Source organism: Lepisosteus oculatus, chromosome 27 (genome assembly GCF_040954835.1).
Source record: "Lepisosteus oculatus isolate fLepOcu1 chromosome 27, fLepOcu1.hap2, whole genome shotgun sequence".
Taxonomy (NCBI): Eukaryota; Metazoa; Chordata; class Actinopteri; order Semionotiformes; family Lepisosteidae; genus Lepisosteus; species Lepisosteus oculatus.
This window is the reverse complement of record NC_090722.1, coordinates 10,580,532-10,602,025: the sequence shown is the minus strand read 5'-3', so window position 1 is coordinate 10,602,025 and position 21,494 is coordinate 10,580,532. Positions and strand designations below refer to the sequence as shown.

General features: G+C 56.6%; 3 protein-coding genes across 3 annotated transcripts; all 3 read left to right on the top strand.

Annotated features, from left to right (window-relative positions):
- Nucleotides 1-747: 747 nt before the first annotated feature.
- LOC138225354 (uncharacterized) lies at nucleotides 748-5,343 on the top strand. Its single transcript, XM_069185298.1, has 4 exons — nucleotides 748-1,068; nucleotides 1,994-2,416; nucleotides 2,674-3,632; nucleotides 3,983-5,343. The coding sequence occupies exons 2-4, from the start codon at nucleotides 1,999-2,001 to the stop codon at nucleotides 5,138-5,140; spliced, it is 2,535 nt and encodes an 844-aa protein (XP_069041399.1). The 5' UTR covers nucleotides 748-1,068; nucleotides 1,994-1,998; the 3' UTR covers nucleotides 5,141-5,343.
- Nucleotides 5,344-7,050: 1,707 nt separating this feature from the next.
- LOC138225357 (zinc finger protein 135) lies at nucleotides 7,051-13,296 on the top strand. The gene is made up of 3 exons (XM_069185336.1): nucleotides 7,051-7,449; nucleotides 8,330-8,627; nucleotides 9,180-13,296. The coding sequence occupies exons 1-3, from the start codon at nucleotides 7,399-7,401 to the stop codon at nucleotides 10,349-10,351; spliced, it is 1,521 nt and encodes a 506-aa protein (XP_069041437.1). The 5' UTR covers nucleotides 7,051-7,398; the 3' UTR covers nucleotides 10,352-13,296.
- A 2,400-nt stretch (nucleotides 13,297-15,696) lies between these two features.
- Nucleotides 15,697-20,561, top strand: LOC102696350 (vascular endothelial growth factor receptor 3). The gene is made up of 8 exons (XM_069185372.1): nucleotides 15,697-15,971; nucleotides 17,205-17,329; nucleotides 17,454-17,682; nucleotides 17,771-17,922; nucleotides 18,425-18,569; nucleotides 18,897-19,041; nucleotides 19,313-19,403; nucleotides 19,498-20,561. Exons 1-7 carry the CDS (start codon nucleotides 15,914-15,916, stop codon nucleotides 19,398-19,400), a joined length of 942 nt encoding a protein of 313 aa, XP_069041473.1. The 5' UTR covers nucleotides 15,697-15,913; the 3' UTR covers nucleotides 19,401-19,403; nucleotides 19,498-20,561.
- Nucleotides 20,562-21,494: the final 933 nt, after the last annotated feature.

Below are 21,494 nucleotides of genomic sequence, written 5' to 3'. Positions count from 1 at the left end.
TAATTTGTTTTAAAAGGGTTCCCCGGGTTTTCAGGGAGAGGCAGACAAACAGAGGGGTGGACAGGTAGGGGTAAAAGGACTGGGGTCCCAGGTTCAACTGTGGACTGGAGAGTCTGTCTGTGTGGAGTCTGCGTGTTCCCTGGAAGTCCAACAATCAGGTGACCAATGACAACCCCATCACAGTAACGGTCATGTAATCTGAAACATTTTAATGAAACAATAGATACTACTCCAACTGAATTTCTGGTGAAAAGTTCCATTCTTATAGTGACACAAGTCCATTATTACCCAAGGGAATTGTAATATTTTGGAGAATAAATGTGGAAAATGGCTGAAAGCATTTCCCCTTTATCAAGAGGAAATTAAAGTTTGATTATATAGATGATGAGACTCTTGTCAGAACAAGATCTGAACATGTGACTCTTCCCATCCCACCAAATACCAAAGACATTCAGTTTAAAATTCTTAACAGATCAAGGAATCCCCGAGACGAGGTTTTACACCGACCGTAACACCTGTGTTTTGTGTGTCCGATAATTAAACAACCGAACATATTTTTGTGTCATCTTACAACAGCCTTTTGGCGTTCCGTTTGTTCTTGGTTAAAAAGTATTAATACTTGTTCAAATCTGGCTTACAAGGATATTGCTGTGGGACCTCTAAGTAAACATAAAGAATTTCGTATACTGGTAAATGTTACTCTCATGTTGATAAAACAGACGGCGCCAACGACGCCGCGACGTCACTGTCATGCGCCGCGGTCGGGTTACAGGAAGCCGGAAAGAGGGGAATCAATACACAGAAAGAGGGGTGTTATGGAGGATTTTAATATTGAGGCGGAATAAAGCAGCTTAACAGTAAAACATCCAGCGTCGAAGGGCCTTTTATACCAATTAATTACAGATAAAGCCCTGTAGCTCGCGAAGGCTGGTTTTACAGGCCTTCCCGGCCTGGAAACTGGAGGAGATGTCGTTGCCGGTCGCGATGGGTAATTGTTTAATTGCGTGCGGTAGCCGTGTTGCTACGACGATGACCGACTGACAAGGAGCCCAGTGCACCCAACACAAGGTGAGAGTTCCCACAAGCCTGTTGTTGCGATCTGTGTAGCAGAAGTGCTTGTTATTCTTGTCCAGGACATGCCCGGCTTCGGCGGACACGTTTCTCTCCTGGCTACGAAGTGGGTCGGGGTGTTTTTTTCTCTTCTCCCGTGTCGGAATCGCACCTTCCTTCGTGTCTCCCCGTGCGGGCCGGCCGAACAGCTGAAGCTCCCGGGGGCTGTTTCACTGAGCAGGTTTAACATGTAAAGAAAGAGCTGACATACCTGGGGATTCAAATCTGAAAAGATCAAATTGAATTCACCCCCCATTTTAGATACAACCAAGAAAAAGGTCTCAAAACCGATGGGTTAGAGATTGATCGCTGGAAGCTCCTGTCTTACTGTGACAATCAGAGCGATTCTCGCTTTCTTCGCTCTCCTCGGACTTTCCTGAACTTCCTGGACTTTCCTGGTTTTGACTAATCACTTCATAAGTGTATATGGGAAAAATAAACCCATGATGGTTTTAGCCCATAAACCAAGGTGGCTTGAACGGTTTAGAGTTTTGCACTTAATATGTGACCTTCGAAACCAGCTGGTTAGAAGGGATATTCGGAATCGATGGAGCCTCAGTCCCAGTTTGGTCTTTCAAAAAATATCTGATCTTGACTTTCTGTCAAAGGGTAACTATGATATAAGTAAAATACTGATGGAGTTATCCAGCTTTCACAGAGATGTCTTATTATCTTGGAATTTAATATATAAACATAATTTCTCAGCACACACATGTGTACATACGATAATAATTGCATACATATATAGAATTATATGACACCTGAAGAAGGCTCCACGGCCGAAACGTTGTGTTCTCTTTCTTCTTTTTTTCAGCATGGAATAAACCTATTACTTGTTCCTATATAGAATTAGTGTATTAATCCCTCTCTTTCCCCATTTCAGTCCTCATGTCAGAGTTCACCATTGATATCCAGCTCACTGAGCTGGGTTTCCCCGAGCTGTTCCAGAGCAACGATGGGTCAAAGGTCGAAGGTCAGCCCCTGGAGCGCTCAGAGGAGCAGGCTGATGAGGCGAAGGCGGATGGACAGGGCCGAGGCGGCAAGGTAGCAGGAGTGACCGTGCTGACGAAAAAGAGACAGAAGATGGAACGGGCTGACGTTAAAAACAGCAAGCAGAAGAAACCGCAGAAACGCATCAGCATTGTCCGAAAGAAGGGACAGGACGTGGAGAAGGAAAGAGAGGCAACAGATGAGTCAACCGATGACAGCCAGGTCTCTGACGAGGAGGAGGAGGAGGAGGAGGAGGATGAAGACGAAGAGGTGGAAGACGAGGAGATGGAGCAGGGTGAGAAAGGAGGAGGTCCAGGTGAGTTGTACAACACTGTGTACTGGAGTGTCCAGTCAGTGTGTCTGTATTAACCCCTCTCTCTCTCAGTGCAGTGTTAATGTACTGGAGTGTCCAGTCAGTGTGTCTGTATTAACCCCTCTCTCTCTCAGTGCAGTGTTCATGTACTGGAGTGTCCAGTCAGTGTGTCTGTATGAACCCCTCTCTCTCTCAGTGCAGTGTTAATGTACTGGAGTGTCCAGGCAGTGTGTCTGTATGAACCCCTCTCTCTCTCTCAGGTGACCCGGGTCCAGGCTCCTCCCAGGAGCACCGGTGTGAGGTCTGCGCCCGGGTGCTGAGCTCCGCCTTCGAGCTGATGGAGCACCGGCGGCTCCACACCGGCGAGCGGCCCTACAAGTGCGCCGAGTGCGCCAAGATGTTCTGCCACCTGGCCAACTACCGGGCCCACCTGGAGCGGCACCGCCAGGCCAGCCCGCTCAAGTGCCTGGTGTGCGCCACGGCCTTCGCCTCCGACCTGCTGCTGCAGCGCCACCTGGAGACGCACCAGGAGAAGGAGTTCTACCAGTGCGACCAGTGCAAGCGCGTCTTCACCTGCCTGACGGCGTGCCGTCTGCACGTGGAGCGCCACCGGCGCGCCTGCCGGCACCGCTGCGAGCACTGCGGCCGCGGCTTCCGCCGGCGCGGCGCCCTGCGCGCCCACCTGGACACCCACCGCAGTGGCCGCGCCTTCGCCTGCCCCGACTGCGGCCGCGGCTTCGCCAAGGAGCGCCTGCTCTTCCGGCACAGCTTCTCGCACCTAGGCGTCAACCCCTACACCTGCGTGCGCTGCCGGCGCCACTTCCGCCTCGCCGCGCTCTACCGCAAGCACGTGTGCCAGCCGCAGCGCATCCAGTGCGTGGCCTGCCTGGGCTTCTTCCCCAACGAGCGCGACTTCCTGTCGCACAAGGAGGAGACGGGCTGCTGGGGCCTGCAGGGCAGCCGCGACGAGATCCGCTGCATGGAGTGCGGCGCGGCCTTCGGCTCCTGGGACGAGCTGAAGCGGCACGGCGGCACGCACCAGCGCGTCAACACCTGCACGGAGTGCGGCAAGGGCTTCCGCTCTGCGCTGCTGCTGGTGTCGCACATGCGCGCCCACGCCAGCGAGCGCCCCTTCCTGTGCCAGCGCTGCGGCCAGGGCTTCGCCTACCAGCAGGCCTTCCTGGACCACAAGGAGGCGTGCGGCCGCGGAGAGACGCAGGTGAGCCGCGGTCCCGTCCGCTGCAGTCTGATCCGCTCCGGGTCTTGCAGCGCAGCCGGTCGGAGCTCCGGTCCGCTGCAGTCTGATCCGCTCCGGGTCTTGCAGCGCAGCCGGTCGGAGCTCCGGTCCGCTGCAGTCTGATCCGCTCCGGGTCTTGCAGCGCAGCCGGTCGGAGCTCCGGTCCGCTGCAGTCTGATCCGCTCCGGGTCTTGCAGTGCAGCGGTCTGGGAGTCTGACTGACAGCACAGTAACCCCTGGGGTGGATCAGCCTGCTGTGCTGCGGGCGTCTCTGTCAGCGGCCCGCCTGTGGCTCGTGTGTGACGTGCCTGTGTCTGTCTTGCTCTGCGCAGGAGATGGTGCGGAACCGGAAGAAGGCCGCCGCCCAGGCCGCGGCGCCGGGCCCGGGGCTGTCCGCGCTGGCCGGCGCCGCGGGCGTGACCTACGTCATCTTCGAGCCAGTGCCGCCCAGCGCCAGCGAGGTCGTGCTGCGCTACCTGAACCACGCCCGCGCCCCGCTGCTGGCGCTCGTGCCGGGGGCCCCGGGGGTCCCGGGGGCCGCCGCAGCGCCCGCGGGCCCCTCTCTCCCCGGCGGGGGCCCCGCAGGGGGGGGCGGGCAGGGGCCGGCCAGGGCACCCCCGGGCGACGAGGAGGGGCGCAGCGGCGGGGCAGCCGATCTGGGCTCGGGCCCCAGTGGGGGGGGCTTGAACACGGAGCCCGGTCCAGGAGCAGAGCTGGTTCCGGTGAAGTCCGAAGCCCCCTGGAGCGGAGCCGGGGAGAACGGAGGGCCCGGTCCAGAGGGGAAACCGGTTCCAGTGAAGTCCAAAGTCCCCTGGGATGGGGGGCAGGGCACTGGCGCTGGTGCTGCTGGGCCTGGCCCAGGGTCCGAGGTGGTTCAGCTGAAGTCTGAAGACAACCGGGCTGTCCTGGTTCCGCTGAAGTCCGAAGACAGCCGGGCTGTCCTGGTTCCGCTGAAGTCCGAAGACAACCGGCCTGTCCTGGTTCCAGTGAAGTCCGAAGACAAACGGGCTGTCCTGGTTCCAGTGAAGTCCGAAGATAACCGGCCTGTCCTGGTTCCAGTGAAGTCCGAAGACAAACGGCCTGTCCTGGTTCCGCTGAAGTCCGAAGACAACCGGGCTGTCCTGGTTCCAGTGAAGTCCGAAGACAACCAGGCTGTCCTGGTTCCAGTGAAGTCTGAAGCCCCCTGGGCTGGCGGACAGGACGCCGGACCCCCGGACCCGGGTCTCGGGGCGGCGCTGAAGCCTGAGAAACGGGAGGAGGGGGGCTGGGGGGGCGGGGAGGCCTGCGTGGAGGTGGAGATCCGCGAGGAGGGCGAGGAGGAGGAGGAGGAGGAGGAGGAAGAGGGCGAGCCGCACGAGTGCCTCAGCTGCGGACAGATCGTCCTGGACGGGGACCTGCTCCAGCACTACATGCGCCACGCCGCCGAGCAGTCGCTGGGGTCACGACCCCCGACCCCGCCCAGGATGCGGCTGAGGCCCCGCAAGAGCTAGACCCCCCAGTCTGGACAAGCACCCACATCGCGCCCCGGTGTGGGCCCCTGTATCGCTCTGCGCCCCCCTACGGGTGACCGAGAGGGGGGTGCTCTTGTTTCCCTGGGGGTGGCTGTCTCTCTGCGGTGTAGCTAGGCGATACTCCAGCTGTGTGTCGGAGCAGAGTTTGTATTACATCAGGACCAATAAACCCGTCTTGGAAATCGTGGCTCATCGTGATCATGGGTTCCTGAGCTTTGTCTCTCTGCTTACCTTCGCACCCGACTCTGTCTCCTCTTCGCCTGTAGCGTGCCATCATTCAGACTCCCAGTGCGCAGCGGTCTGATCCGCTCCAGGTGTGACAGTGTGACTCCCAGTGCGCAGCAGTCTGATCCGCTCCAGGTGTGACAGTGCTGTCAGTCAGACTCCCAGTGACAGCAGTCTGATCCGCTCCAGGTGTGACAGTGCTGTCAGTCAGACTCCCAGTGACAGCAGTCTGATCCGCTCCAGGTGTGACAGTGTGTCAGTCAGACTCCCAGTGACAGCAGTCTGATCCGCTCCAGGTGTGACAGGGCTGTCAGTCAGACTCCCAGTGCACAGCAGTCTGATCCGCTCCAGGTGTGACAGGGCTGTCAGTCAGACTCCCAGTGCACAGCAGTCTGATCCGCTCCAGGTGTGACAGGGCTGTCAGTCAGACTCCCAGTGACAGCAGTCTGATCCACTCCAGGTGTGTCAGTGTGTCAGTCAGACTCCCAGTGACAGCAGTCTGATCCTCTCCAGGTGTGACAGTGCTGTCAGTCAGACTCCCAGTGACAGCAGTCTGATCCGCTCCAGGTGTGACAGTGTGACTCCCAGTGCGCAGCAGTCTGATCCGCTACAGGTGTGACAGTGTGACTCCCAGTGACAGCAGTGGAAACCAGTGTTATTTGTTTTCCACTTTGAGTAAACCGGCTACTTTTGGATGTCTGTAGGCAAATAAAGAGTCCCTTGATTGTGAGATCCAGCACTGTCAGGAACTGGAAAGGGTTATAAGTGGGGATGAGTCGGGGTCACATTCAGCAGTGGGGCTGCTCCATCCCCCCAGTGGAGAGTCTTCCAGTGGATCACCCTGAAGCCCTGGAGCGGAGCGGAGCGGACTGGACCGGGAGAGAGGGAGGGAGGGAGGCGATATGAGATGCAGAAGAGCAGGCGTCTTGCTGGCGAAGGCCTGGGTTCGGGGAGCTGTGCCTTGAGTAGGTGGGGGGACACCAGAGACTCGGCTAGCGTTAATTCAGGCAGAATCATTTCAGCACTTCTCCAGGTCATTCAGCGAAAGCGTATAAGTGCTTCTGACCTGCTGGTGTGGCAGTGTCAGTACTGGCAGCTGCATCAGTGTGGGAGAAACGGAGAAGTTAGGCAGCAGGATCACTGGAGCAAATCAAACTAACCGAAGTGCCCTCTAGAAACGGGCAGCCAAGAGCCTTCAGGGGGGTGATCACCCCCTCCATTGGGAATTCACACTCCTCCCAGCTGGGAGACACCTGTGTCCCCAGGTGTGACAGAACCGGACACCACGAATCTTTCCTTCCCTCTACAAGCTCACTCTCAAACAGCCAGCTCTTTTCTACTGGCGTCCTTCGTTGGCGATGTTTTCGCTGTCTGTCTTGGCTGTACTGTTGTGTGCTGTACAGCAGAGTTCTTTGCTTGGGATAATACAGCTTGAATTCAGTTTAAAGGAACATGAAGTTCCACACATACAGGCACCACACGTTGGAACCAACCACAGAATTGTCGACCCGGGAGTTTCTTCTTTCGGCTCGGTCATTGTGGAATATAGTTTTGTCAGTTATTTGCCAATATCGCTACTAAACCGAGCAGTAAACGCTTAATGCCAGACCTTTATAACAAGAACTACATTTCCCATCCTTCACTGCGCGTTTGGCTGGATGGAAAAAAGACCTATGGGAGTTGTAGGCATCAGCAGCATAAAAAAACTACAAATTGTGTCACATGACGAGGGGACCCGGAAGAATGTGTGTAGCTACAGTAATAATAATAACAGTCCAGAGAGTTGAGGGGGATGGGCCGAGGCTGTGAATAAGTTTTGAATCGTGAAGGATAGCTAAAAATATTAAGACAACATCAGGCGGCCTGGCTTTTCCTCCGGCCCGGCCTCCTCTCGGAAAACACGCACTTTTCTGCTACATATCTGGATTAGCGGTTACGGTTTAGAGAGAGAGATACACACGCCGAAAAAGGGGGAAAAACGTTTCGAAGAAGAAAAAGCAACTAGAAACCTCATGTTCTCTTTCCAAATGGACAAAGACTGTTTCCTGCCGACCGCTGTCACCGTAAGTAGGAGTCGCTGGGCTCAGAGGTTCCGCCCGAACCGGCCACAGAGCAGAACCCTCCCAAACAGAACCGAGATGCTTTTTAGCTTCGTCCCCACTCAGAAAAATGGGAAAAACAGCTCAGTTTCACTCGGGGCTCGGCGGAGGGGAGGCTCTGAGCCATCTTGTGACGGCCGCGGCTGTCGGGGCGGGGAACATCTGGCCGCAGTGGCGGCGCTGCCCGGCTCGGCTCCCAGCGGCGCCAGCCTGCGGACCGTTCGGTACCGGACCGGCTCGGCCCGGCGTGTGGGCGGCCGGCGGGCGAGCCTGAGATGAGAGTCCCTCTCTCTCTCGGGCCGGGCCAGCTGTGACTTTGCGTCAGGAGCTCGCCAGAGAAGGAGAGATGATGATAATATAATAATAATAATAATAATAATCAGACGACAGCTGTCCTGTTGGCCCGTCTGTCAGCATTGCTGCCTCTCAGCGCTGGGGCCAGCTGGGCTCCTGGGGTGCTGTGTGTGTGGAGTTTGTATGTTCTCCCTTGGGCTTTCCCTGTGGGTGCTCCGCCCTGCTGGTGGGTTAATACTGGCCCTGGTGTGTGCGCGTCTGTGACTGCGGCGGCCCGGTGCCCAGTCCGGGGGGCCCAGGGGGTACCCCGCCTTGTGCCTGCTGCATGCTGGGATGGGCTCCTGCTCCCCTGTTCTGGTTGGGCACAGGGAAAGAGCAACAGGGTGGGTGTTCCGTGCTCGTTGGTGGTTTCTTGGAAAGTGGGGGGCCCTCAGCAGAGCAGACTGTGGGGTCCCTGTTTCTCAGTGGCTGGTGCCCCCCAAATGTTTTGGGACTAACCAGGATTTTTTCTACACTTTTTCGTCTTTTGTTGCCGCTGCCCCTGTCTCAGCGGGGCCCCTGCTCCTGGCTGGAGATGCACCAGTTCATCGGCGACCTCATGGCCTCTGCGCCCGTGAAGGACGGCGGCCAGCAGGAGGCGCTGCGCGGCACCTGGGAGGGTGCCGCCCCCGACGCCCTGGGGCTCAAGGCCCCTGCCTCATCCCAGGGCAAGCCTGCCTACCCCAGCCCCCAGGCCGGCTTGAAGCTCGAGCACTGCAAGGCCAGCTACAGCCTGCAGGGGGCGCTGGAGCAGATACGGGAGGCCGAAAGAGCTGGGGCCGAGCCGGGGTCCGACAGCAGCCAGCAGTGTAAGTGACACAGCAACGTGCAGAAACGTGTCAGGTCTCCTGTTATCGTTCTGCTTTACACCCATTCTCTCATTTGGCATCAGTTGTGAAACCACTCAGTTGTACTTTATACCTACAATTCCTGGACTGTCCAGGGAAAATAAGGGCCTGTGTCCACACTCCCTGACAGCACTGCAGGACCACAGCAGAGTCTCCATCCACTGGAGGAGAGACACAGCTCTCACTGACAGCACTGCAGGACCACAGCAGAGTCTCCATCCACTGGAGGAGAGACGCAGCTCTCACTGACAGCACTGCAGGACCACAGCAGAGTCTCCATCCACTGGAGGAGAGACACAGCTCTCACTGACAGCACTGCAGGACCACAGCAGAGTCTCCGTCCACTGGAGGAGAGACTCCTCCAATGAACTCATAATTGATCTTTGTTTTTTTTCAGCTGGACATCTCCACTATAAGTCTGTTTTCTACGTTTTGCTCCTTTTCGTTATTTTTTTTATTTTTTTTAGCAGAAACTGCTATAACCCTCCGCCCCCCCTCTGTCTCTCCCTCCAGTCCAGCACCGGACCTGTTCCTGTCCTGGCTGCCCTTTCGCCATCCAGAACCTGAAGACCCGGGACAGCGGGCTCCCCCAGCCGCGGGTCCAGTCCAGCCGGCGCCAGGAGGTCCAGATGCAGGCCAAGGAGGCGGGCGCCGGTTCCGTCGGCCTGGGCCTGTGCCTGGGTCTGGGCCTGGCTCTGGACGACGGCGCCGGTGAGCCGACCAGCCCGCCCAGATCGGAGCAGAGCCGTCACGACCCAGACGTCTGCCCCAGCCCCAAGCACAGCCTGGCCCACCAGCAGCACAACCCGCCGCCACGGAACCAGACCGGTCCGGCCCGGGACGCGCCTCCCTTCCCCTGCCTGTCCTGCCACCGCGGCTTCCAGAGCTGCGCCCAGCTCCTGCGCCACCAGCAGGGCCACGCCCAGCAGGAGGGCGGGCAGAGCCACCCCTGCATGCACTGCCACGCCGCCTTCGCCCGGCCCGGCCAGCTGCTGCAGCACCAGCGCGCCGCGCACGCCTCCAAGGCCGGCGGCTTCCTGTGCGCCGAGTGCGGCCGCGCCTTCAACAGCAACAGCAACCTGCGCGTCCACCTGCACGTGCACACGGGCGCGCGGCCCTACGCCTGCCAGGACTGCGGCAAGAGCTTCAGCCAGTCGGGGGCGCTCAAGATCCACCGGCGCATCCACACCGGCGAGCGGCCCTACGTCTGCTCCTACTGCGGCCGCGGCTTCCCCCACCTGGCCGGCATCCGGGCGCACCAGCGCACGCACACGGGCGAGAAGCCCTACCGCTGCCCGCACTGCGGCAAGTGCTTCACCCAGTCGGGGGCGCTCAAGATCCACTGCCGCATCCACACCGGCGAGCGGCCCTACCTGTGCGCCGCCTGCGGAAAGGGCTTCTCCAACCGCTCCGGCATCCGCTTCCATCAGAAGACGGTGCACGGGATCGCCCCGGACTGCGCGCCCGGCCCCAGCTCGCCCCCGGCCCCGCCCCCGGCCCCGCCCGCGCCGGTGCTGCCCTACGCCTGCGAGGACTGCGGCCTGCGGTTCGGGGACGCCCTCTCCCGCAACCGGCACCAGAAACTGCAGCACTACGCCGACCAGGAGGAGGAGGAGGAGAGGAGAGGCAGGGAGGGAGAGAGAGCAGGGAAGAGAGAGAGGGAGGGAGGAGGGGAGGAGGTGTAGAGGACAGGAAAGAGAGAGGGAGAAGGAGAGGAGGTGTAGAGGGAGAGGAGAGGCGGGGAGGGAGAAAGAGAGAGGGAGAGGAGAGGAGAGGAGGTGTAGAGGGAGAGAGAGAGGGAGTGTTGAGAGAGGAGGAGAAGGAGACAGAAAGGGAGAGGAGGAGAGGGAGTATAGAGGGAGAGGAGAGGAGGTGGAGAGGGAGAGAGAGAGGGAGTGTTGAGAGAGGAGGAGAAGGAGACAGAAAGGGAGAGGAGGGGAGGGCAAGAGGGAGTGTAGAGAGAGGAGAGAGAGGGCGGGTGCAGGGCTGGTCTAGTGTGAGGGGAGAGACAGCAGGAGTTACTCCGACAGGCCAGAGCCGGAGAGAGGAAGAGGGATTGAGGAAGAGGAGGGGGTCCAGCACAGCCCTCACGGAGCAGAGACCCTGGACAGTCTGAGAGCGGACGAGCCAGCGACTGACCCTGGAGGGGTGTCCCCACCCCCTCCGAACACAGACCCTGACCCCTCCGACAGTTCGGAGAGCTTGAGAGTTCCTGGGGCCACAGTCTGCCTGCTCCTTCGGCACGTCGTGTGGAGTGAGACTGACCACAGTACTGCCCCACCCTCCCCAGGAACGACAGGACAGCCCTCCAGCCCTCCGACTGTGGGAGTCTCTCTGTCCCTCTGGGTCTCTGGCTCTCAGACTCCAGAGCTTTATTGACACAGCTGACATGACCAGGCTGTCTCTCTGCCTGTCTCTCTATCTCCCTGTCTCTGCCTCTCTCTTTGTGTCCCAGATTCAAGAGCTTTATTGGCATGACCAAAGTCTGAATGAATCTCTCTCTTTATGCCTGACTTTCTGTCTCCCTCTCCCTCTCACTGTCCTGTCTCTCTCTCTATGCCTGTTTTTCTGCTCGTCTCTCTCTTTCTCACTTTTTCTGCCCCCCTCTCTATTTTACTGTGTCTCTCTACCCCTCTCTCGCCCCTCTGTCTGTCTCTCCGTCTCTAACTCCTGCTGTCTCTGTCTCTGTCTCCGTCTCCTCTGGCCCGTGCCTGTTTCCTGGGGCGGACGAATGCGCAGACAGTACAAACCAAAGCTGATCCTGTGTGTGTGGTCCTGCAGCGACGCCTGGTGGCCGGAGTGGGAACTGCAGTTGGAAATCGACCAGTGAGAAGGGCGAGGCCTGCAGAGCCGCGGATCCTCCCGGGAGCAGCCCGCGGGCGGCCAGCAGAGTCTCCGGGCTGCGCAGCCCGGCGCCCAACGGGACCTTCCCACCCGTCTGCCTTCCCTTCCGAAAGGAGGGGAACAGTTCTAGGATGGCACAGCTGCAGAATTCTGGTGGCTCTGAGACATTTGGAAACGTGCTGAGAGACCCCTCTGTGTGAGGACTGCAGGCAGGCTGGAGCCCCAGACTGGACACGTCCTCCCCAGCTGTCCTCTGTCCCAGCCGGCTCGTTCCAGCTCCTTCTTCCCTGCTTACCTTGGGGACAGTGTTCTTTACATGTATTCTAATACAAATAACCTTCATGTGAGGCCTTTAAAAGTGCAGTAAGAATTAACAGCAACTAATTTATCTTGTATATATTGTCTTGGGCGGTTTTACTCCAAGCTGTTTGAACCCCAGTGTGCCTTTAACGTTCGCTTGTTGCCCCGGAGGCCCTGAAAAGCCATTTTTAAATGACTCTGCCCCCTAACGAAGTCAATGTAGTAATTAGTCCAGTTGAGGTTTGTCTGTGGAGTTACACATCTCTCTCGGATTCAGGGAGTCCCTTCGCTGTTGGGGTCTGCTGGTCCATCCAGGGGAGTCCCACTGACCCCCGGTCCCCTGTAGCCCAGTCAGCTCCAGCACAGACCCCTCCAGTGCAGTCCCCTCCAGCGCAGTCAGCTCCAGCACAGACCCCTCCAGCGCAGTCCCCTCCAGTGCAGTCAGCTCCAGCAGAGACCCCTCCAGCGCAGTCCCCTCCAGTGCAGTCCCCTCCAGTGCAGTCCCCTCCAGCGCAGTCCCCTCCAGTGCAGTCAGCTCCAGCAGAGACCCCTCCAGCGCAGTTCCCTCCAGCGCAGTCCTCTCCAGCGCAGTGCTTTCGAGCGCAGTCCCCTCCAGTGTAGTCCCTTCCAGCGCAATCAGCTCCAGCGCAGTGCTCTCCGGTGCAGTCCCCTCCAGTGCAGTGCTCTCCGGCGCAGTCCCCTCCAGTGCAGTGCTCTCCGGCGCAGTCCCCTCCAGTCCAGTGCTCTCCAGTGCAGTCAGATCCAGTGCAGTCAGCTACAGCGCAGTGCTCTCGAGCGTAGTCCACTCCAGCGCAGTGCTCTCTGGCGCAGTCAGCTCCAGCTCAGACCCCTCCCCTCCAGAGCAGTCAGCCTGTTCCTTTCCATCTCCGAAGTTATGATGTAATCAACTTGACACAGTGCTGGTGGAGGAGCAGGATGGAGGGTTGGCGGAGCAGTGTCATTTCAGATCTTCAGATAGATTTAAAGACACTCAGAGAGATGACAAGTGTTTGTTTTTCTGTTTTTGGACTAGTCTCGCAGACAGAATGGCTTGTGTGAAGTCCATTCACAAGTGTTACACAGTGCTCTGGGCATTACAGTGTGCAGTAAAAAAATCCTTAAAGCTACTTATTTTACACCCCTGGAGTGTTGAACGCTTGGTGTTCCTGGAGTTCAGTGGATAGTGTTATAAGATGGTCTGTGCTGTTCAGTACAAAGATCCTTAGAGCTCTTCTTACTTAATACATGCCTGATCTCAGATTCTTTCCACATACCTGCGCTTAAATTTCTCTCTCTCCTCTGTCTCTTTCTCTCTGTCTCTCCTCTCTCCCCTCTCTCTCTTCCTCCTCTCTCCCCTCTCTCCCTCTCACTCTCTCTCACTGTGGCCGATGTTCTCTGTAGTCGGACCCTTCTGTTCTTTTGAGTCCTGCTCCTCTCCTCCTGTTTTCTGCTCACTAATGACAATAAAGACCAGCTACCAGCTTCACACGGACACTGGGCTGCCATTACTGGGTGTCACACTACAGGCTAGGCCAGGCGAATGCAGTACTGAGGGCCGGTCAGTGTGTCCGCAGGGCTGTCCAGTCCTGGTCCTGGAAAGACTGGTCAGTGTGTCGGCAGGGCTGTCCAGTCCTGGTCCTGGAGAGACTGGTCAGTGTGTCCGCAGGGCTGTCCAGTCCTGGTCCTGGAAGGTCAGTCAGTGTTTCTGCAGGGCTGTCCAGTCCTGGTCCTGGAGGGTCAGTCAGTGTTTCTGCAGGGCTGTCCAGTCCTGGTCCTGGAGAGACTGGTCAGTGTGTCCGCAGGGCTGTCCAGTCCTGGTCCTGGAGGGTCAGTCAGTGTTTCTGCAGGGCTGTCCAGTCCTGGTCCTGGAGGGTCAGTCTGTGTCTGCAGGGCTGTCCAGTCCTGGTCCTGGAGGCCTGGTCAGTGTGTCCGCAGGGCTGTCCAGTCCTGGTCCTGGAGGCCTGGTCAGTGTGTCCGCAGGGCTGTCCAGTCCTGGTCCTGGAAGGACAGTCAGTGTGTCCGCAGGGCTGTCCAGTCCTGGTCCTGGAGGCCTGGTCAGTGTGTCCGCAGGGCTGTCCAGTCCTGGTCCTGGAAGGACAGTCAGTGTGTCCGCAGGGCTGTCCAGTCCTGGTCCTGGAAGGACAGTCAGTGTGTCTGCTGTCCACATTCTTCTACACAATAGCAGCTACTCGGCTTTATAAAACCAGGCCAGTTACTGGTGTGCTGACCTGATGGGTGGGTTTGTGTTTGCTGGGCTGTGTGGCGTCGGACCCGCGGGTCACAGCAGCGCTGAGTGGATCACTCTCCGGCCGACGCACCGCTGAAGCACGACGCCACTCAGAAGCCACGCCAGGCGCTGTCTCGCTGCCACACCTGCACTCATACACAAAATACACACACTGATACACACTGAGCTCCACAGTCTGTTCACTACACAAAAGACACACACTGATACGCACTGAGCTCCACAGTCTGTTCACTACACAAAATACACTGATACACACTGAGCTCCACAGTCTGTTCACTACACAAAATACACTGATACACACTGAGCTCCACAGTCTGTTCACTACACAAAATACACTGATACACACTGAGCTCCACAGTCTGTTCACTACACAAAATACACACACTGATACACACTGAGCTCCACAGTCTGTTCACTACACAAAATACACACACTGATACGCACTGAGCTCCACAGTCTGTTCACTACACAAAATACACACACTGATACACACTGAGCTCCACAGTCTGTTCACTACACAAAACACACACGCACTGATGCACACACAGTGACACACGCACACACTAACACCAGGATTCTTTGTCTAATCCATGGATGCACAGACAGACACACACACACACACACAGCACCCCGGGAGCTGGCCCAGGTCCCTCAGCACCGCGGCCCTGCCGCATGCCTGCAGACCCAGCTGAGGCCTGTCCGGACCTGCCCTTTGACCCCGGCTCGCTGCCGCGTCAGCGACACCCGAGACCTCGAGCGCGAGGAGCCGCGGTTCTGCCACGCGGCTGACGGACGCAGGCGAAGCACAGAGGGGGGGGCAGGTTCTTCATCACTTACAACTCTGATGAGGATGATGATGAAGGAGTGTGAGTGTGAAGATACAGATTAGCTGGACTGACTGTCTCTACAGTGACACTACAGCTCTGATGATGATGGAGGAGTGTTAGTGTGAAGATACAGAGGAGCTGGACTGAGTGTCTCTACAGTGACTCTACAGCTCTGATGATGATGAAGGAGTGTTAGTGTGAAGATACAGAGGAGCTGGACTGAGTGTCTCTACAGTGACTCTACAGCTCTGATGATGATGAAGGAGTGTTAGTGTGAAGATACAGAGGAGCTGGACTGAGTGTCTCTACAGTGACTCTACAGCTCTGATGATGATGAAGGAGTTTTAGTGTGAAGATACAGAGGAGCTGGACTGAGTGTCTCTACAGTGACTCTACAGCTCTGATAATGATGAAGGAGTGTTAGTGTGAAGATACAGATGAGCTGGACTGAGTGTCTCTACAGTGACTCTACAGCTCTGATGGTGATGAAGGAGTATTAATGTAAAATTACAGATACTCTGGGGTGTGTAAATCCAGCATCCCATCTAATCCCCATCTAATTTTGTGGTGTCATAACACACCACATCGTTCATAACACCTGCTAATTGAGGGGATTAAATGAGGCCACACAATGTACATTTTCTAAGACAGTCTGGCAACGCATGACGTCACGGATTCCTTGCGTTGTGATTGGAGGGCAGCTTGTATAACTACGGGGAAAAAAAGTTATACCTGACGTCATATATAGCAAAAATATTTACCGAAACAATTTATTTTTATCGTCCGGTTATTGAAATACGGGAGAGGTTGCGTTAGCCTAAGTCAATAAAAAAGATGCGCATTTTGATTCTGATTTTCATGTTCTGGTGCTGTTATAATTGCTAATTAGGCGTGTTAATTGTGCAGGCAGGGCGGAGAGAGTCTTGTTTGCGGAAGACGGGTCTTGCGGCTCGATATATAATCTGGAGTAGACACTTCCTGCTTCACACTGGCGCAGCTTCCAAGACCGACCGGACCGAACGCAAACCATGAGAACCTTTCTCCTCTTGGCGCTCCTGGGCCTGCTGGCTCTTCCCGGGTCACGCGGTGAGCTCTCTCCGGCCGGATCCGGCCAGAACTGTAGAACAACAGAAACTGTCTGCTGTCCGGACAGCCGGACTAGAGGAACTGGGTCGCTTTATCGCGGTGCTTAAAGGTCGTTACGCAGCCGGTTCTGAAAGGCAGAATTGGGGTGACCCACAGCAGGCTTGGGGGGGGAATCGCTTTTGGATCCGGTTCCGAGCATTGCACTTTCAGGAGGTTTGCTGGTCTGTGAGTCCTTCTTCCGGTTCGGAGACCCGAACACGAGCGCCAGCACGAAAGCGGTACCGTTCGCTTTCGGAACCTCCCCTGCTCGCGCAAGGGTCCCGGTCCAGACACGGCGCTCGGATATTCACCTCGGAACCGGCCGAGGTCGCGGCTCCTTCGCCCGTCAGAGCCGTCTTTCGGAAACCGACCCGGGGAGAACCTCTCGACACCAGAACTGGGCAGGAAAGTTCGGTGAACTTGTATTGGCGCAATACTGGGCGGCCGAGGCGACTTGATGATGATGATGAAAGGGCTTCTTGCTCGGCTCGGCTGGGGAAGGTTCCCAAGTGCGCAGGTAGAGACCGCTCTGACTTTCGCCTGGCCGGACCGGTACCTGCGGTCGGGTCGGGGACGAGCGGGCGGGTGGGATGAAATACCCGGGTTGAAATTGTGTCGGTGGGGGGTGGCGAGTCCTCGGAGCCGCACGGGACAGACGAGTGGCGCGTGAAACCCGCGATGACCCGCGTGTTTGTGTCACGGGGCGGAGAGGGGGTGACCAGCTGATCTGCAGCGACGAAGCCACGGTCTCGCCGGGAGACTTCCCCGGGCTCCTGCGACTTTCGGTTTCGCGTGTGGGAGGGACAGCGTGGTGGTGGGATCGAGATCTGCGAGTGGGAAGCCCCTGTCTTCCACAGAAGACAAGTGGTGGAATGTGGAAGTGTTAATGTACTGGAGTGTCCAGTCAGTGTGTCTGTATTAACCCCTCTCTCTCTCAGTGCAGTGTTCATGTACTGGAGTGTCCAGTCAGTGAGTCTGTATTAACCCCTCTCTCTCAGTGCAGTGTTCATGTACTGGAGTGTCCAGTCAGTGTGTCTGTATTAACCCCTCTCTCTCTCAGTGCAGTGTTCATGTACTGGAGTGTCCAGTCAGTGAGTCTGTATTAACCCCTCTCTCTCAGTGCAGTGTTCATGTACTGGAGTGTCCAGTCAGTGTGTCTGTATGAACCCCTCTCTCTCTCTGTATCTCTGTCAGGTTCTCCTTCTCTGGTCTTGAAGGGTCCAGCTGGCCCAGTGCTGGAGGGTCAGTCTATCAGTCTGGAATGTCTCTCTGACCCGGAGTCGGACATGAGTGGAGTGTATTTCCAGAAATACTCTCGGGTCAGTGCTACCTGCTCGGACAACATTTCCGCTGATCTGTCAGATTCCCTGACTGCCCGTCCACCTCACGGTCTCTCTGACCGCCTGACTGCCCGTCCGCCTCACTGTGTCTGGTCTCTTGCAGTACATGGGCTCCTGGTACCGCCTGGACCAGGCCCGGCACTTCCGGTGCTGGTTCTTCGAGGTGAATGTGACCCGGACTGAGGGCCGCCTGCAGCTCCACATCCCCGCGGTACAGAGCTGGACCAGTGGCCCTTACCGCTGCGCCCGTGACGGTTCCCATGCCAACGACACCGGGCCCAGCGCCAGCAACAGCTCCAGCGTCTCCAACAGCCTGTCCGTCCCCGTGCACTGTGAGTGGGTCCGGAGTGGGTCCGTGTGTGTGCGTGCAGTGAGCTCTCTGCCTCATGACCTGCCTCTGCCCTGTCTCCCCCCACACAGACATGAGGGAACTGTCCATCTACAGGGACAGCAGCTTCTACAGCCGCTTCTCTGGCCAGCTGCAGGAGCTGCGCGTGGCTGTAGGGGGCGATGTGGAGGTCGAGTGCTCGACCTCGGCCTCTGAGACGCCGCAGTTCTCCTGGAGCAAAGAGGTGAGACTGGAGCCTCTCCTTGCCTGCCTGTCTCTCTCTCTCTCTCCGTACCACTTACACTACAGCTGTCTCTCTGTCTGGTGAATCCCAGCCTCCCTCATGCAGAGCTCCTCCCTGCTTCTGACTCTCTTCTCGCACGGAAATCGCATTCAAAGCTTTTCTTCTTCCCCTGAAATGTCTCCCTCGAAATAAAGGCCTTATTGTGCTGCTTGGGTCGGGTCTCCCTCAGCAGTGAGCCCTGCGCCGCCGTGCAATGCTGCCCTCTAGTGGGTGACTGAGAGCTGCAGGAGCAGGCAGAGGCCCACTGCAGCATGTTCAAACCCGAAACGCAGCAGTGCTGTTCCAGGCCTGTAGGGCCTGTTGTAGATGCTGACACAGACTGGACCATTATGAAGGGATGGGGAATAAGGGACTGTTCCACTGTGTTGCAAATAAGGGGGGTGGCGGTGGCTCAGTCTTGCCAATCCCCCCCCCCCCCCCAACTCCTCTCCTCTGCTTGCAGGGCGATGACTGGATGGAGCTGTCCAGCAAGCTGAAGCTGCGCAGGGTTCGAGAGGAGGACTCTGGGACGTACACCTGTACGGCACAACACCCCTCCGTCTCCTCTCTGGTCAAGAGACGCTCCCTGCAGATCTTGGTGGTGCCAGGTGGGGACGCTGCTGGGGGGACAGGGGGTGGGGGAGCAGGGTGACCACGCCCCAGGGCCCTTGTCTCAAGGGGAAATTAGTCACTAATTGATTTGTGAGCTCGTTAAGCGATGGGGCCGAAGAAGCCTCAGGCTGTTCCAAATCCGTGCAGTTCTCCGTAATCCGGCCCTGTGATCCTCACGGATGGGGGGTCTTTACAGACGAGGCGGGGGGGGCTGCAGGGTGTGGCACAGGTTGGTGGGAGGGGCTGAGGGGGCGGTCTTGGGGGGTGGGGGGTCTCTGTGTGTCATGGGGGTTCTGATGGATGTGGTTTTTGGGGTCACGCAGAGGAAGAGCTCCCCTGGCTCCAGTCCGCGCAGGGCCGTCTCGTGCTGATGACATCTGTGCCGGCGGCCGGGCTGCTGCTCCTGGCGCTGGGCCTGTCCGTCTGTCTGTACCGGCGCAGCAAGCACAGGGCCAGCAAGGGGCCCATGTAGGTGACCGTGTACCTGTGTCTCTCTCTCTCTGTCTCACTGTGTGCCCCTCTCTGTCTCTCTCGCTGTGTCGTCTCTCTCTCTCTGTGCTCCTGTCTCTAGAAGTTCCAATTCACGGCGCTTCACTGACCTGCTGAATTTGTCTTGCTAAAGCAGACCCAATCAACACAGCACTTCAGAGAACATGGCGGAGAGACAGGCAGGGTCCCCTGTCTGTGTCTCTCTGTCCCCAGCTTGTCTGTCTCACTGTCCTCTCTCTCTCTCTCTCAGTGACGATCACTCCCAGAAGAAGCCCATCTACAGGAGCAGTGTGGAGTCCCTGCCCTCCACTGTGGGAGACACCCAGCCCCTGGTCTGACCGGTGAGAGGGGAGTGAGAGGGAGAGGGGGTGGGGTAATGGACACTTGGACTGTGGGACAGACGGCACTCATCTGTGTTTCCTCGTTCTTCTGCAGGACCTCGGTCTTCAGGACGCCTGTCTTCCAGCTGGGGGGGGGGGCAGTCCTGGGGGGGCTCATCGCCGTTAAAAAGAGATGAGATTGAGGCTCTTTCCTTTCGCTCTTGAAATATGTGATTATCTTCGGGTTTCATGCAGGGTGTTGACTGGACTCTCCTCTTCTGCACAGTCAGGGCCGCGGGGCTGTTCTAGAGTGGCGGGTCGAGATCTTAGGCGGCAGTGGGGGGTCTAGAACCAGGCCAGCTGTTGAGACTCGCTCTCGAACGGCCGACTTGAGGGAGGGGTCGGGTTGGACGCTGGCCTGGAGCGACTGTCCGCCATCTAGGAGGGAATCGAGCCTGCGGGGGGGTCAAGCATGGGGCTCTTACTGGTCCTCCTGAAATCCCCTCTACTCTAAAGATTAGGAGACAATTAGAAGTTACTGATCGATTTAAGTGAGTGATTTATAGTTTTTTTTTTAGATTCATGCTCGAAACGATCTCTTGCTAAATTTAATAAAGTCGCCTGCTTGAAGAGCAGAACGCAGTGAGATTAGGATGAGGGGCTCCCCCGGGGCTGGGCTGGACACCCCAGATCTAGGACTAAGCACGGGCCAGAGGCCCAGCCTCTCGACTCGAACCGTGTACCAGACTACAGAAGTGGAAGAGGTGCCAGGGGTGACTGCACCCTGACACACAACATGGAGGGGTGTGATCTGGAGCTGTTGCACTGATCTTTTACCGTCTGCTACTGCTGTCACAATCGTCAGGGTTTATTCTACAGGCACTGGGTTTGATTGCTTTTTTTTTCTTCACATTTTATATGCAAATGAAATGCCAAATCTGCGATGAGAAGGAGAAGAAAGGCTGTTTCTGCCAGAGAATATTTTATCAAAGGAAAAGAGACAATCACACATATCGTTAAAAATATGCTTTTATCTGGCAAGAGAATCCTTCTTTAGTGTGTTATCTGTCGGCGGAGTTTTGTCTCGGAAATACTGATGCACTTTTTCAATCCTTTTCCAGGGAGACAAGGCTCTCTTGTGTCATTGTGCTTTGTGAATTAAAAAGGTGAAATAAAGAATTGGTCTGTCGTTTTTGTGGAAACTGCTGTCCCTCTCCTCTCACCCTGCCCCCAAATTCACCCCTCTATCACTCTTCCCCGCTCTCCCTCTCTGATATCTCCTCATTAATATTCCCTTCACACTCCTCCCTGGGTCGGACACACCGGTAATTCCCAGAGCCGATTTTGGAAAGAGGCAATCAAGGAGATATATTCACGGCGCGGGTGTGTGTGCGCAGCGCTGTCTATACTGTATAATTAAATTGCCCCGGCCGCTCGGCGTGTTGGACACTCTCGCTGTCTTAATGATTTCCTGCGGCTCCACGCCCCGTAAACAGCGCCATCGTTAAGCTGTCGGCTTGTTTAATTATTTATTTTGTTAATATTATTAACGCCGCAGAAATGATAATGCAGAACAAACCCAGATGAAACAAACTGGACATCGAGGAAGTTAGAACAACAGCCAGAGTGAAAGACTGTCCCGGCAGGGAATGAATTCACTGCCATCAGGGTTAGACCTGGACTAGCGTTGCTGCCTCACAGCACTGGGGCCCTGGGTTCGAGTCTGTGCAAGACTGAAGAGACTCAGCTCCTCTGATCTTTTATGTTCAGGAGATAAGACAGGACATATGTCTTTGGGCATTAACTACAAAATTTAGTTTGTAACATAAAAACTGCAATTGTTTGCGACTGAAAATAACTATAAGCACTAATTAAGCTATGACAGGACTTACATTAGAAACTGAAGTCTGAGTGCTGAGAAGATAGTTTACTCTCAATTGAAGAGAAAACGACTGTCATTTTATTCTCGACCACTAGGTGTCGGCACAGACGGGTTTAAATCGCAGCTGCTAACCTGAATTTCCCGTTATCATCGTCGGTCAGAATGAGCTTATAAAATTTATATAGAGAAGCGAGCGAAACAGCAGCGGACTCCAATTATCTTTTGTCTCC

Coding starts and splice junctions, on each gene's coding strand:
- LOC138225354 (XM_069185298.1), top strand. CDS start 1,999: ATGTCAGAGTTCACCATTGATATCCAGCTCACTGAGCTGGGTTTCCCC. Junction 2,417..2,673: donor TGAGAAAGGAGGAGGTCCAG/GTGAGTTGTACA, acceptor TCTCTCTCTCAG/GTGACCCGGGTCCAGGCTCC. Junction 3,633..3,982: donor GCGGCCGCGGAGAGACGCAG/GTGAGCCGCGGT, acceptor TGCTCTGCGCAG/GAGATGGTGCGGAACCGGAA.
- LOC138225357 (XM_069185336.1), top strand. CDS start 7,399: ATGTTCTCTTTCCAAATGGACAAAGACTGTTTCCTGCCGACCGCTGTC. Junction 7,450..8,329: donor TCCTGCCGACCGCTGTCACC/GTAAGTAGGAGT, acceptor CCCCTGTCTCAG/CGGGGCCCCTGCTCCTGGCT. Junction 8,628..9,179: donor GTCCGACAGCAGCCAGCAGT/GTAAGTGACACA, acceptor CTCTCCCTCCAG/TCCAGCACCGGACCTGTTCC.
- LOC102696350 (XM_069185372.1), top strand. CDS start 15,914: ATGAGAACCTTTCTCCTCTTGGCGCTCCTGGGCCTGCTGGCTCTTCCC. Junction 17,683..17,770: donor CCTGTCCGTCCCCGTGCACT/GTGAGTGGGTCC, acceptor CCCCCCACACAG/ACATGAGGGAACTGTCCATC. Junction 19,042..19,312: donor AGGGCCAGCAAGGGGCCCAT/GTAGGTGACCGT, acceptor TCTCTCTCTCAG/TGACGATCACTCCCAGAAGA.